We start from the raw sequence: 12,411 nt of genomic DNA, 5'->3' as shown, positions 1-12,411 counted from the left end.
CCCCACCGCTGCTCCGGGTGAGCTAAGTTTGCCCGCCTGCGGGGACGCAGGCACGGGACCCCCGCCTCCGGGCTAGGCAGGGCTACCCTAATCGGGGCCAGGACTCGGGGTAAAGGCTGGGGCGCTGAGGCATGTGGCAAGTCTGCAATGGGGACCAGAGTGACCCGGCTGGCGCGGAGCACCGCGCAGAACCACTCGGGCCGAGCTCGCAACGGGCGCCGGGCTTCAAGTCCCTGCAGGTGTGGATATTGGGCTCTGGTTCTCGAGCGGCCTCGGGGAGCGCGGTTGCACCTGGGTTCGGACTTGTGCCCTTGACCCGGGGCTGGGGCGTGGGGCGGGCGTCCTCACTACTTCTTTCCTCCAGCTTTGCGGGGAAACTTGGCACCTGCTCGCTGCAGCTCAAAGGGCCCGTGGCGCCCGGGCCTGGCCCTCACAACCCGGAGGGCCGCCGCGTCCAGTACTGAGCGCTTGGGCTCCGCGGAGGAGGTGGGGAAAGACCCAGGACCCCACTCGGATCGGGCAGCCCGCTACTCCCCTTCCGCTCGGCCGGTCGCTGTTCCAAGCAAGCGCCGGTGTTACTTGCTGGGGAGTCAGTAGCAAGCAGTTTGTTTGGGGGATGTTCAAGCACCGCGCTTGGTCCTAAGAGCTTGTAATGTGGGTGATCTCCCGCCCGTCTTTGCGCCAGCAGAAAACGTGTTCCAAGTTTCGGGGGGACCTAGGCGACTCGGGCAGAGCGCGCTCCGCTTTGGGAGAGCGTGTCCCCTCGAGTTTAGGGAGGAGAGCTTGCTGCGAGTCTTCGGGGCTGCCTTCGCTGATAAAGCGGTGCCCCGAGCGCCTTCGTTTGAGGCCTGCCACCTGAGGACTTTGGCGCCCACCCCTCCGGCAGGAGCAGAAACCTGCTGGAAGCAGTAGGGTTTCTCACCATGCCCGGAACGTGGCGAGCATCCCGTGCTGCGTGTCGGTCTATGTAAGCTGATGGGGACAAGGCAGCGTTGGGCCGCCTAGGTCTGTGTCTAGCCCAGAGTTGGTCCCCCGTGCGCTGTCCAGCAGACCTCGCTCCTGATCCCTGTCGCCGACATTGATGAATAGCGCTTCCGCAGCCTCGCCACCGCTTCCCTCTAGGTGTCGCTTCCGCCGAGGTTTCCGGCGAGCGGAAAACAACGCCAATAGCTTTGGTCTGTTCCCTTCGTGAATTTGTAGCAAACCCGTGCACCAGAAATTGTACTAGATGGGCCCCTGAGACACAGACATCCGTCCACATTCTCTGGGCCAAACAGAATTTTAGTAGGACGTGGCACTAAAAATATGCACCCCAAAATGAGCCCATTTCACAATCCATGAGGAGAGAAAAGGGATAGGGAAGAAATTCGGACTTTTCTTAAAAGTCTCGAATTATTTTCCTACCATCAGGACTAGGGGAAAGTGAGAGATGACTTTTAACAGTGTCCTCTTGATCCTGGAATGGTCCAGACAGGCCGTGGGTCTGGGTAATGGTCAGGTGGAGCCGCTCACCTGGGAAGCACACGTCAGGGGAGCGAGGGATGTGGCATCTCTGACCCCAGAGCCCCAGCAGCCCTTAGGCAGTAGTTCTCATGGAAGACCTGAGCTGATGCCCTACAGGGCCGTGTCTGCTTCCCATCTTAGTTTTGTGAGAAGACACTGCAGCATTACTAGATTATTTCTGTTTAGACACACTCAGATGAATGTTCACTTTCCTCCCATCCTGTATAGAAAAAGACATCCCTCTCTCCAAAGACTTCAGACAGAGCAAAGGTCAGTGCAAGAAAACAGTCTTTGATGTAATGAATATAAATGGCTTAATAAAAGTTACAGTGGATTTTCCTCTCTTCAATTTTTTTGCCCACCTTCTGTTATTATTAATTCCAGGAAGGTTCCCCGCCCCCCCCCCCCCCCCCCCCCGCCAGAGAGGGGCAACTTGTTCTGGGTACCGGGAGAACCTTTATCCCTTTGGCTGTGTCCTGGAGGTAGTTGAGGGAGGGATAGATTGAATTTTTCTGCCTTGATCTGCCAGTCATTCAGGATTCTTCTCTTCCTAAGGGCTGCAGGCTTCCCCCCACCACCACACTCTGCCCCCGCCCCACCTTTTTTTAGTGATCTTCATGATGTGATCTTTTGTTTGACAACATTATATTTCAGAAATTGGCACTGACTAGTCAGGATTTCCTAAAAATCTCCTTATTTGCTACTTTGCCTTTTTTGGTATTTTTTTGCAAACTCAACCTTCTTGTGATGCTGTGTGCTTACTAGTTAATCAAATTAGGCAGTTATTTCAAGAGCACATCTTTCCTTACATTTTCTATCTTGGTGCATAACACAAGGTATGCAACTTCAAGTAGAGTAGACCTACAGTAAAGAGAACATGGTACTCCAGAAGTATAATCTGAATGTTGAGGATTCTATATGTTAACTTCATAGTAAATAGGACTGTCATAGATTTACACATAGACTAATTTAGATATCAAATTTATCAAATGTGGGAACAATTAACCAAAGATACAGAGTAGATAATTACTGGGAAACGCAATATAACTTCATTATGGCTTGCTTCATGGTTGCCTTCATATGTTTCCATGCCTAATTTCCTTGGATTGGTATTTTAGAAACTATTTTAGAAAGTTTGAATCCCTTTCTTTTTTCCTAAAAGACTCACCAATCAAAACTGCAGTCCTCAGCCTTGCAAAAGAAATTAGCAGATAGCTTCCTGGTTTTAGTTTGGGCTTTTGATGTGTGTGTTTTTGTTTTTTTTCTTTGAACATGGGGCAAGCATGCAGAGAGAACTGTAGGATTTTGGTGTGTGTTGCTGACTGCCAACATCACATGTGTAAAAGGCAATGCATCTAAAAGCAGTTGGTTAGAACATATACTTTTCAATTAGGTTAGAAATTCAGGAGGCTCAAAGTCACAAACCTTACCATCCTCTTCAAGGCTGGATCGTGTTGCTCAGTTCTGCCAAATCATCTTTGTAATTTCTGGTCCTGTCTGTGACAAAGAGGAGCCGTTTCTGCGTGACTACTCCACAATGTCTGGACTGGTAATGTTACCATATTCTGAGTGAAAAGACAAGAGAGAACAAACCAGGGAATAATCTTCCCCAGAGCTCTGAGGGTCAGAATTCTTCCTAAGTTCTTCCCAAACAGGGCTGGTTCCTGGAGGAGGAAAGAGAAGTTTGTGTTTATGTCAATGCTTCTCTCTGGCCTCTGACCCTGTTCAGTAAAGACAGATTGCATGCCGCTGTATGTTCTCTGGTGGGGCAGATTTGGAGTTTACATATTCATATCTATTTCTCCCTGACCATTTGCCTTCTTGAAAAGTGAAAAGTGAAAGTGAAGTTGCTCAGTCGTGTCCAACTCTTGTGACTCTGTGGACTGTAGCCTACCAGGCTCCTCCCTCCATGGGATTCTCCAGGCAAGAATACTGGAGTGGGTTGCCATTTCCTTCTCCAGGGGATCTTCCCGACCCAGGGATTGAACCCCGGTCTCCCACACAGGCAGATGCTTTAACCTCTGAGCCACCAGTCCTTCTTTGGTCACGGTTTTTCCACTTTCTTCAGAAAGCAAGTCAGTATTTAGAATGTTACAGTCTACAGATTTGTAGTACCTCTATAATTTTAAATACAAATAAATAATAGTATAGCTATCAGCTAATAACACTAGGAAATCCTGTGGTTTTCACAGCAAGGTGAAATGGGACTCATTCATAACTTTAGAAAAAGCAAAATCAGTCTGTCTAAACAGAGAATGCATACATATTCCATACGTAAATTTGAGATGATATAAGAAAGCAGTTGCCTAGGGGGTCAAGATGCTTCAATTTTAGTCTAGGTCTGGCCACTGAGTTGGCTTTATATATTGGGTGAATCTTTCCACCTTCCAGGCCTTTGGTGCCTGTCTGTGCAGTGGCCAGCCTGGCACCTGATTCTCCTGAGCATGGAGAAACATGAGGCTCAGGTGGGAAACCCCAGAGGAAGCAGTGAAGTACTTTCCTTGGAAATGAGATGTCTTAAATATTAAGTGATTGTGTTTTATAAGTTGTTTGAAAGGAGAAATAGTCCCAGATCTTTTATGAGAACAATCTCAGATAGATTTGTAACCAATCTTGGGACTCGAGCATGGATTGGATGAAGCTTATAAACCTAAATTGATTTCAAAAGGAGTTCTAGGTTGAAAAAGAGGGTTTGTGACCTTATTGGTGATACTTTCCTACTTCTATGATGGGGAGATTCTTGTTGTATGTTCTTCTGTCTGAGGGCCAGTAGCGCTATTTGAATTTGAGGAGTAATTAATCTCTCAACAGATCCTCTTTCCCCAAAGTGACCATCTACCAGGCTGACTGGTATTGCCAGTGAGCTGAAGGGCACCCTTGCTGCCTGGCATCCTTTGCATCTCCTCATGACTTTTTTTTATTTCAGCCACATTCATTCTAGGCCAATAAAGACAGCAGTGATGAGGGCCGAGGAGAGTGTGCTGTGTGGCCCCATCATAGGTGGAGTGTGGGGCAGGGGGCAGCTTGACTTCCCCCTCACTCTGCTCCTCTGGCCTTGCTGGAGCCATGGAAGCTGGAGAAACAAGGTCTCGACATCTTTCAGAGGAGAGACTTGGGGCTCAGGGCCTCCAATCTTGTTCTACGTCAATGTTTCCCCATCATACTAAAAACTACCATTCATCCAAATGAAATATTGCTAAGTATCAAGAGGCCTTAGTGGACAGGGTTTGAATATAGATCCACGTCCAGCTGGCTGGCTTGGAGTCCCAGCTCTATCATTTATTTGCCACATGGCCTTGGCAGGGTACTTAACCCTCTCTGTGACCCATCTCTTCTGTTATCTAACTAGGAGCTAGTCCTTGCCCTCCTCATGGAATAGCAATGAGGGTTATGAGTTAGTACCTATAAAGCATTTAGAACAGTGCCTGACACATAGTAATTGCTATGTAAGTGTTAACCAAATAGATAATTTCTATTTGGTTATTAGACAGATCATCAAAATTGATTTAGACCCAGTATTAATTCTTTTTTTTATGAACTAAACTGTCATAAAACTTGAGTTGTAAATTTTAAGGCTGTTGCTGCTGTAGAGGGAATGAATTATCAGTCACCCTGAGTATAAAATGACATCTCAGACGCATCCGCCGTGCAAATGAAATTTGATCTGGTGGTGGCCAAGCTGAAATAAACTTTACAGAGAAGCTGCCTAGGAATATTTCAGGAGTTGGCCTGGCTCATGTTTCCCTGTCATCCAGTAAAATCCTATGGAAACCTCAACACGATCTAGACAAAACCAGAGATGATTCCAAGTGCAGCAGTGCTGCAGCTCAGGTTCCTGAAACACAGCTCAGGACAGCTGGGTTAATGTCAGAGGTCTGGGTACACCCTCTTGAATGAAGTGATTTGGAGCTTTCCAAAACAATTGAAATGAACAGAATTTATTCTGACGCTATCCGTTAATAATAAAACATCCAAAATAATTGGTCTTGGATTACTAGACAAATTGAAAACTAAATACTCGATATTGTGGCTTGAATATTTTATAACTCCAGGAATTGACATCTGTAAGTTATCTAGAGTAAGCTTTGATTATCTTGCTGTTTTTTAGTTTTTTTAGGCTTGAAGGCATGAAAAGGGAGAGAAGACCTTTGATATGTATACTTACTCCATGAGCACTGTGTGATGGTGGATAAATAGGGAAGGATGAATAAAAGTAGATTGGGAAACAGTGTCTTTCTAGTTCCAGGTTGAATTACTGTTGCTTGTTTGAAGAAAAAAAAATTCCAAAAATTGAGTAGCTGCTTTCTGCAGTCTCTGGAACATGGCTCTGTGTTCAGAGCAGAATAATTTATGGAGAGTAGGGTATTGCCCTATTTATTTTTTAGAAAAACTGGTTGCACTTAGGGAAAGTCATTTTTATTCTCTTTCAGTCCTGAATGTGATTTTTCCCTCCTCCTCCTCCTTGTAAGAACACACACCCTAGCTTGAGCCCCGGATGGGGAATGTAGTGCTGGGTGGCTGCTGATAGCGCTGCAGCCTTCTCCCAGGTAGCCGCTGTACCGGTTCCACTTCGCTCTGCCTTCTTCAGAGGCGAGAGCTGGTGCAGATGGCATTGAGACCATGACTGTCACATTGTATTCACTGGCCACCCAGACTGTTTCCCTGGTAGCTCCAGCTTTCACTACAGATGTCCAAGATGAATGGCTGCAGAAACATAGGTAGGAGTAGGAGCCTGTAGACTCCTAAAAAAAAAAAATAGAGATACCTTCCCTTAAAAGACAGCCATAACTTATAACCTTTCCTCTCATAGGCCAGTGTTATATGCCCACAAGTTTTTGTCTAGCTCCTCATTGCTGTGGGCATTTCTGTCTCAAGTTGGGGACATAAAGCAAGTCTGGAATGGCAGCTTTATTGGGGTGTGGAAGGCAGCCAAAGGAAGCCTGGAAAGTGGCAGGCAGTGTAGTTGTTTGGCAGCCCTGGCAGCAGCTCTAGTGATCATTTGATCCCTCTCCTTGTGTAGCACAGGGATCCTTCTGAGCTGTTGGTTTTAGGGGTGAGCATGGGTGGATCCTTCAAACAGGCTGTAAGGTCTCTTAAGCAGCTCATCATCTCTGACTTGGACACCTGCTCTGGACCAGCCCTGAAACAACTCACAGCAGGTGCTGGCCTCCAAGGCACTCTGTGTTTTCATCTCTGCAGCCATGAGCATGAGGCAGTGTGGACCACATGCAATTAAGCGCTAAATTGTGTGGTGCTCACAGAAATCAATAACCCTTAAAGTTTCCTTGGGTAAGAGTTGTAAATACTGCATGATGAGCTCTATCTGGCTGTGTTTCTCAGAGATACTGAAATTAAGGCTGGAATATGTTCACAGCGGAAACCTTAAAAAGTACAGCTAATTGGACAAATGCACCAGTCTGTGTCTTTGTCCTCTTTACACAATGCCCAGCATATATTAGGATGTTGCATTTTTATAACAGCTGATCCTTTGTGTTTTTTTCATCCATGTAAATCTTTTATTACTTTCAATTGCCCATTTCTTGTCCTCTAATATTTTAGACAATTTATCAAGACAGTCTCATAAAACATCTTAAATGCTACTGAAAACCTGTTATCCGGTGGATGCTTGAATTCTACTACAAGAAGGATTGGTCTTAGAACAGAAATGAAAATAGTAGACCCATTAATGTTTTGAAATTCACTATCTTGTTAACTGAGTCCTCAGCTACAAATAGGAATACTACAGATTTAACATGATTTCTCACCACTGCAAATGCTGTCTGCGTAAACTGAAGCATGGACACACACCTATCAGTGGTGCCTCAGCCTTTCCACCCTCATTCATTCTTACAGATGTAGTGACAGGTGAATTTCAAGTGAGTTTCTGCATACCAATCAGCATTTAGAGTTTTTACTGTGTGCCCAACCCTGCCTCCTTCAGCCCTCACAGCAGCCCTATTGAGTACATATTATTGACCCCACTTTAGAGATGAGTAAATAAGGCTCAAAAGTAATGTAACTTCTCCACGGTAAACCAAAAGACCTGGTGCCAGCATATAAACCCATGTTTATCTGATTCTGGAGAGCAAGTACTCACTCACTAACTACCCCTTGACTTGTTTACATTTTGCAATGCTTAGTGCTGGGCATTTGTCATTTTCTCAACAGACTCAACAAAATGAGACCAGGAGGCTTTTGGCTGCATCTCACACTGCTTGGAGCCTCCCTGCCTGCTGTGCTGGGATGGATGAACCCGGGAGCCAGCGGAGGATGGAACGTGGGTGTTGGAGAGTCCCCGGCAGAGGTATAGTCACGTCACAGCTGGCATGACATTTAAAACTCATTGCTTTTGATTTTTACAGTATCTGATTTCCTTTCTGCCTTTAGTTTATATCAAGTAGATGCAGTGGATGTGAAAACCCTGCTCCCTTTGCAGTAGGGGACAGAAGGAAGCCATGTGTGTTGATAGGGACTGGAGGTTTATATAATGCTATAACAATGGTCTAAAGTCTCTCCAGTGTTGAAGATGTATCCCTAAATCAAGCTGTGGTTGCATATTTCGTCTTCTACGCAGACCCTCCCGAGAATGGCCTCTGTGTATGTTTAATAGTACTCTGAAAGTGCTGACTCATCGGTGGAACACACCCCTGTGAATTAATGAAGTCTTTTAATTATAAAATATGTTTTAAAGGAAATAGACTCCTTTCCAGCTATGTAGATAAAAGAACCAGGCTGAGGAAGAACTGGCGGGTGGAAGTCCTGAGGGAGCTGGCCTTAATGAATAGATAAGAATGATTAATGGCATGTTAGGTATATATAAATGCTTCTAAAGTGCTTGAAAAACTTGTTCTCAAATGCCTTCCGGGAGAGTCTTGCCATCCTGCTAATTGCTTAGTGAACTCTGGTCTTAAGTGGTGAAAGAGGAGTCCTAAACAGCATCTGCCCTGCTCAGGTAGTGGGCGCATGAACTGCGGACTTGTGAGGGATGTTGACTTTGTGCAGAAAATGTTTTGTACATGCTGAACCTTAAGAAACGACTAGATCCTCCTTCCATTAAAACTACCTAGGATTTCCTTGATGATGCGGTGAATACTAATTCTCACCTGAGAGCTTTCCAGGGCATCTTAATTGCCATTGTCTTCCAAGATGCACCCCCTTTTCCTTCACTCTGTGCCTGCATCCTGTCCTGTGGAATAAGGAAGAAAGTGAAAGTGAAAGTCGCTCAGTCGTGTCCGACTCTTTGTGACCCCATGGACTATACAGTCCATGGAATTCTCCAGGCCAGAATACTGGAGTGGGTAGCCTTTCCCTTCTGCAGGAGATCTTCCCAACACAGTCACCCCCAAAAGTCAGCATTACCTGGAGAGTGAACAGCGATACCGGGTGTATGGCAGGATTAATGTGTTATTTGATCAAAAGACATGATTTCTCTTTCATTATTACTTAATTGTAATGCAGTCCCAAACCTACAAGCCTTACTCTTCAGGGAGCTTCAGAAGTAATTTAATGCACACACTTTTCCTGCTGAAGTTAGTGTGGCTTCCCTTTGTGGTGAGCAGATGATTAAGTAGAAACACTATCTCTCCCATCTAGCTCTATGAAAGACGCAACCTAATGCTCTTTTGAAAGAGTCTGAAGGCTGACTTGCCAGCAAGCCTGGCATTTCCCAATGGGAACCATTTAATCACTACACTTGTACTCATACAGGGGGAAAGCAATCACTTAAATCCTACAAATATATTGTTGAATATTTACTAGTAAAGCAAACAGGCAAACACACAGGAAGGTGTGTTTAGTCTTCTTACTGTTGGGGCTCATTGGCCCACTGTTTTAAATTGCTTATTTTAGTTAAAACAGTCAGGCCAATTAAGGTGGGTTTTAGCTGGAGGTAAATTGAAGGTAAGTTGATATCAACCCAGGGCTTCTTTATTTTAGCTGTTAACACCCTAGTACTTCATGTACCAACAAGAAAGAGCAGATGCTGCTCATCCTGAGGAACTGAGCTCTTTTGCTCGGGGGTGTTGTTGTGCTCCCTGCTTGCCTTTTTAGGATAGAGCCCCGGAGACGCCATTGTCACCCAGCTTTGGGAATTTCACTGCTTCAGGGAAAGGAAGTGATGCCTCTGTGAACTCTAGAAGGCAGAAACAACTGCCTTGGCCCTCTAGTTCTCTTTGCTGTAGTCTGAGTTTTTGTGAGTGCTCCTTGAGACTGCTTCTGGGAATTTTTAAATAAGGTGATGAGGATGTGAATGGGCCCAGGACATAGGACAACCTCCATGAATGTTTAGAGAGAGAGGGCAAGACATGTATTGTCCAACATTGTAACTGGTTAGTTGGCTGACCTTGATCACACTTGATGCATGGTCCCACTGTGCCCTCACTTGCTAGGGTCCTCCTGTCCCCCCCCCCACCCCTTTTCTTTTGCAAGTCTGAATCAGCCACTCCTCCAAGGCCTTGCTCTGGTTCTTACCTTTTCTCTAAAATCTTTGACCTCTCTTGATCATGTTTGATCTCTCCCTGAACTCCTACTCCTAATCTTTCCTATCTCTTTTTCTTTTTAACTCTTAAATTTTATTTTAGCATAAGAATGAAGCCATCATCTTTATCTTTCTCTTCCTTACAGAGGCTTATTGAGTTTTTCAGTCAATCGATATTTATTCAACGTTTGGTACTAGTCATGAAGTCACCTTGGTGCTTTCAGTTTCTCACTAGACTGTCATGTATTTAAATGAGTTTTTACTACCTCCCTGTGCTGAAGGCTCCTTTCGGATGGGGGCATGAATGGTCCCCGGCAGACCTGTAAGCAGGTCGAGCCTCGCTTGTACCTTATCAACATCCAAGATAATCCTGTGTGTTACAGGGTCTGGGTAGTTTCTTCTTTGGACTGTGTTACTGCTACTGCTAAGTCACTTCAGTCGTGTTCGACTCTGTGCGACCCCATAGACGGTAGCCCACCAGGCTCCCCCGTTCCTGGGATTCTCCAGGCAAGAACACTGGAGTGGGTTGCCATTTCCTTCTCCGACTATAGCTCTTAATATATCCAGAGCTCACCTTGCAAACCATATTAAACTCCTCTAGCAGTTTCCTCAGGCAGTCTTATTTTCTAGAAGAATCAAAACCAGTCTCAGTTTCCTGAGACTCAGTAAATAAATCAAAAAAACCTTTCCAGGAGCTAAATGGTAAAATGTTTCCCTGTGTGTTTTCCTCCTGATAGGAGTACTTCCCAAAACATTCATTGACTTGAGATTTTTGAAGTACTTGGAAAGCATTAATGAGATTTGATTTGCCTTTCAAGTTATGCCAATTACTTAAGTGTCCTAAGGGTAAACAAGAATTAAATGACCAATGTGTGTGTGCTTGCACATTTTTAAAGCAATTATAATGAATATGAATTTTGTTAAAATATTGTGTTATGTACAAAGACTGCCGCTGAAATAGCTTCAAGGAGTTTACCATTTTACAAACATAGATAAAAAAAGAAATGTAGCTGGGTGGAGTGCCTGTTTAATAAGAGCTGAGTGGCATGACATGGTCTAGAATACTAATGCAATCCTGAATCTACAGGAAACAATTCAAAGAGATACAACTTATTGAAATTCCCAAATAGTTATATTTTCCTCTTTTCCCTGATACTCTGGCCAAGATAGATACAGTAGTAAAATCAATATTGGTAGGATTTTGTAATGGAGGAACCAGGAAAGTGAGAAGGGGTGTGGTAACAGTCCCTAGTAACCGGCCCCCTCTTGAGGGGCAGGCGTGTGTGGGAGGGTCCCCTCACCCTTTGAGCTCTGGATACAGTGTTGCCATCACTTGCTAGGTTGCAGGGGATTGGATGGTGGCTATTACTCAGCCTTCTTGCCTGCCTCCTGATTTTACTGAACTTTTCCTAAATTGCTCTTCCCCATAGTTTCTAGTCATGCACTAAATATCTGTAAATATTGATACTGATTCCATTTAAAATTGCTAGCTTTGTATGCCTTGGTGCTTATAGAGCAGAGATGCGCTTTGAGGTCTGACACCATTTTTTTTTTTTTTTTTAGTGTGTGTGAAGTCACACAAGGATCTTTGAGGAGAAAGATATATAGGAGTGGTATCAGAGTCAGGATACTTCCCATCCTCCCTGACCCCAGGGGTCAGCCTGAGAGGGCAGGATCCTGCCAGGGCTGCCCTGCCCTTCCCCTTTCTGCAAGGGCTGGCCCCAGACGCAGACTGCACTCCTCTCCCTGGGAGGGCACCTTCGAATGTTAGAGAACATAAATGATCTGGCTTCTCTCTGCATTGGTTGGGCACTCAGGAGGACTCAAGCTGCTAAGACTGAGCATTAACCTAAAACACATTTTTTCTCCCTTAATAAGTGTCCTTGTTCTTGCACATTTGATTGAAGACCAGGCTCCCCTCCCCTTTCTAGTGATGGTCTGCCCCACCCCATGCCCCCAACTTCTTTTTGACTGATGGCTGGGGAAGATTAGTTGATCACTCCAGCCCCTCACTCTGTTTGTGGGAAGAGAAAACCAGCTCCCTCCTTCCTGGGGACCCCAGACAGGGTCCAGGCTGGTACTCAGCATTTCCTAGGCCTCACCTGCAGCGCAGGCCTGCGTACAGCTTTTCTGTCTGTATTCTGTGGAATCCCCCTTCCTCAGCACTCCCTGGTGCCAAACTCCAGCACTGACTATCTTTCAAAGCAGATGAGACTGGGTGTACCACTTTTCAGCAAGAAATTGCGATGGGCCTTTCACCTTTCACTGGGTGTGGGGCACTGGGATGTAGATGGCACCCCTTCTTATATGAGACATCTGCTGCAGAGGTGGTTCTGGCAGGGGGAGGCCTCTTCTTTGCTCCTACAGCTCTTGCCTCTGGCTGTCTGCTGATTACTCTGTGTCAGAGGGTATGGATGTTAGCTTCTTCAGGA

General features: G+C 45.5%; 1 protein-coding gene across 5 annotated transcripts in view; it reads left to right on the top strand.

Moving 5' to 3' along the window:
• The window catches only part of FSTL4 (follistatin like 4), a 695,167-nt gene that overhangs the window by 283,515 nt on the left and 399,241 nt on the right, over positions 1-12,411 (top strand). For all 5 annotated transcript variants that reach the window (XM_081502830.1, XM_081502827.1, XM_081502826.1 and 2 more), the window contains one exon: positions 7,672-7,807. In XM_081502830.1, the coding sequence (XP_081358956.1) occupies positions 7,682-7,807 (126 nt within the window). In that variant the 5' untranslated portion in view covers positions 7,672-7,681. The remainder of the gene's footprint in view (positions 1-7,671; positions 7,808-12,411) is intronic.

The sequence above is a fragment of the Giraffa tippelskirchi genome, chromosome 6 (genome assembly GCF_054371585.1).
Source record: "Giraffa tippelskirchi isolate mGirTip1 chromosome 6, T2T-mGirTip1v1.2.pri, whole genome shotgun sequence".
NCBI classification, from domain to species: Eukaryota; Metazoa; Chordata; class Mammalia; order Artiodactyla; family Giraffidae; genus Giraffa; species Giraffa tippelskirchi.
The sequence above is the reverse complement of the archived record's forward strand: the minus strand, read 5'-3'. Positions and strand labels throughout refer to the sequence as shown.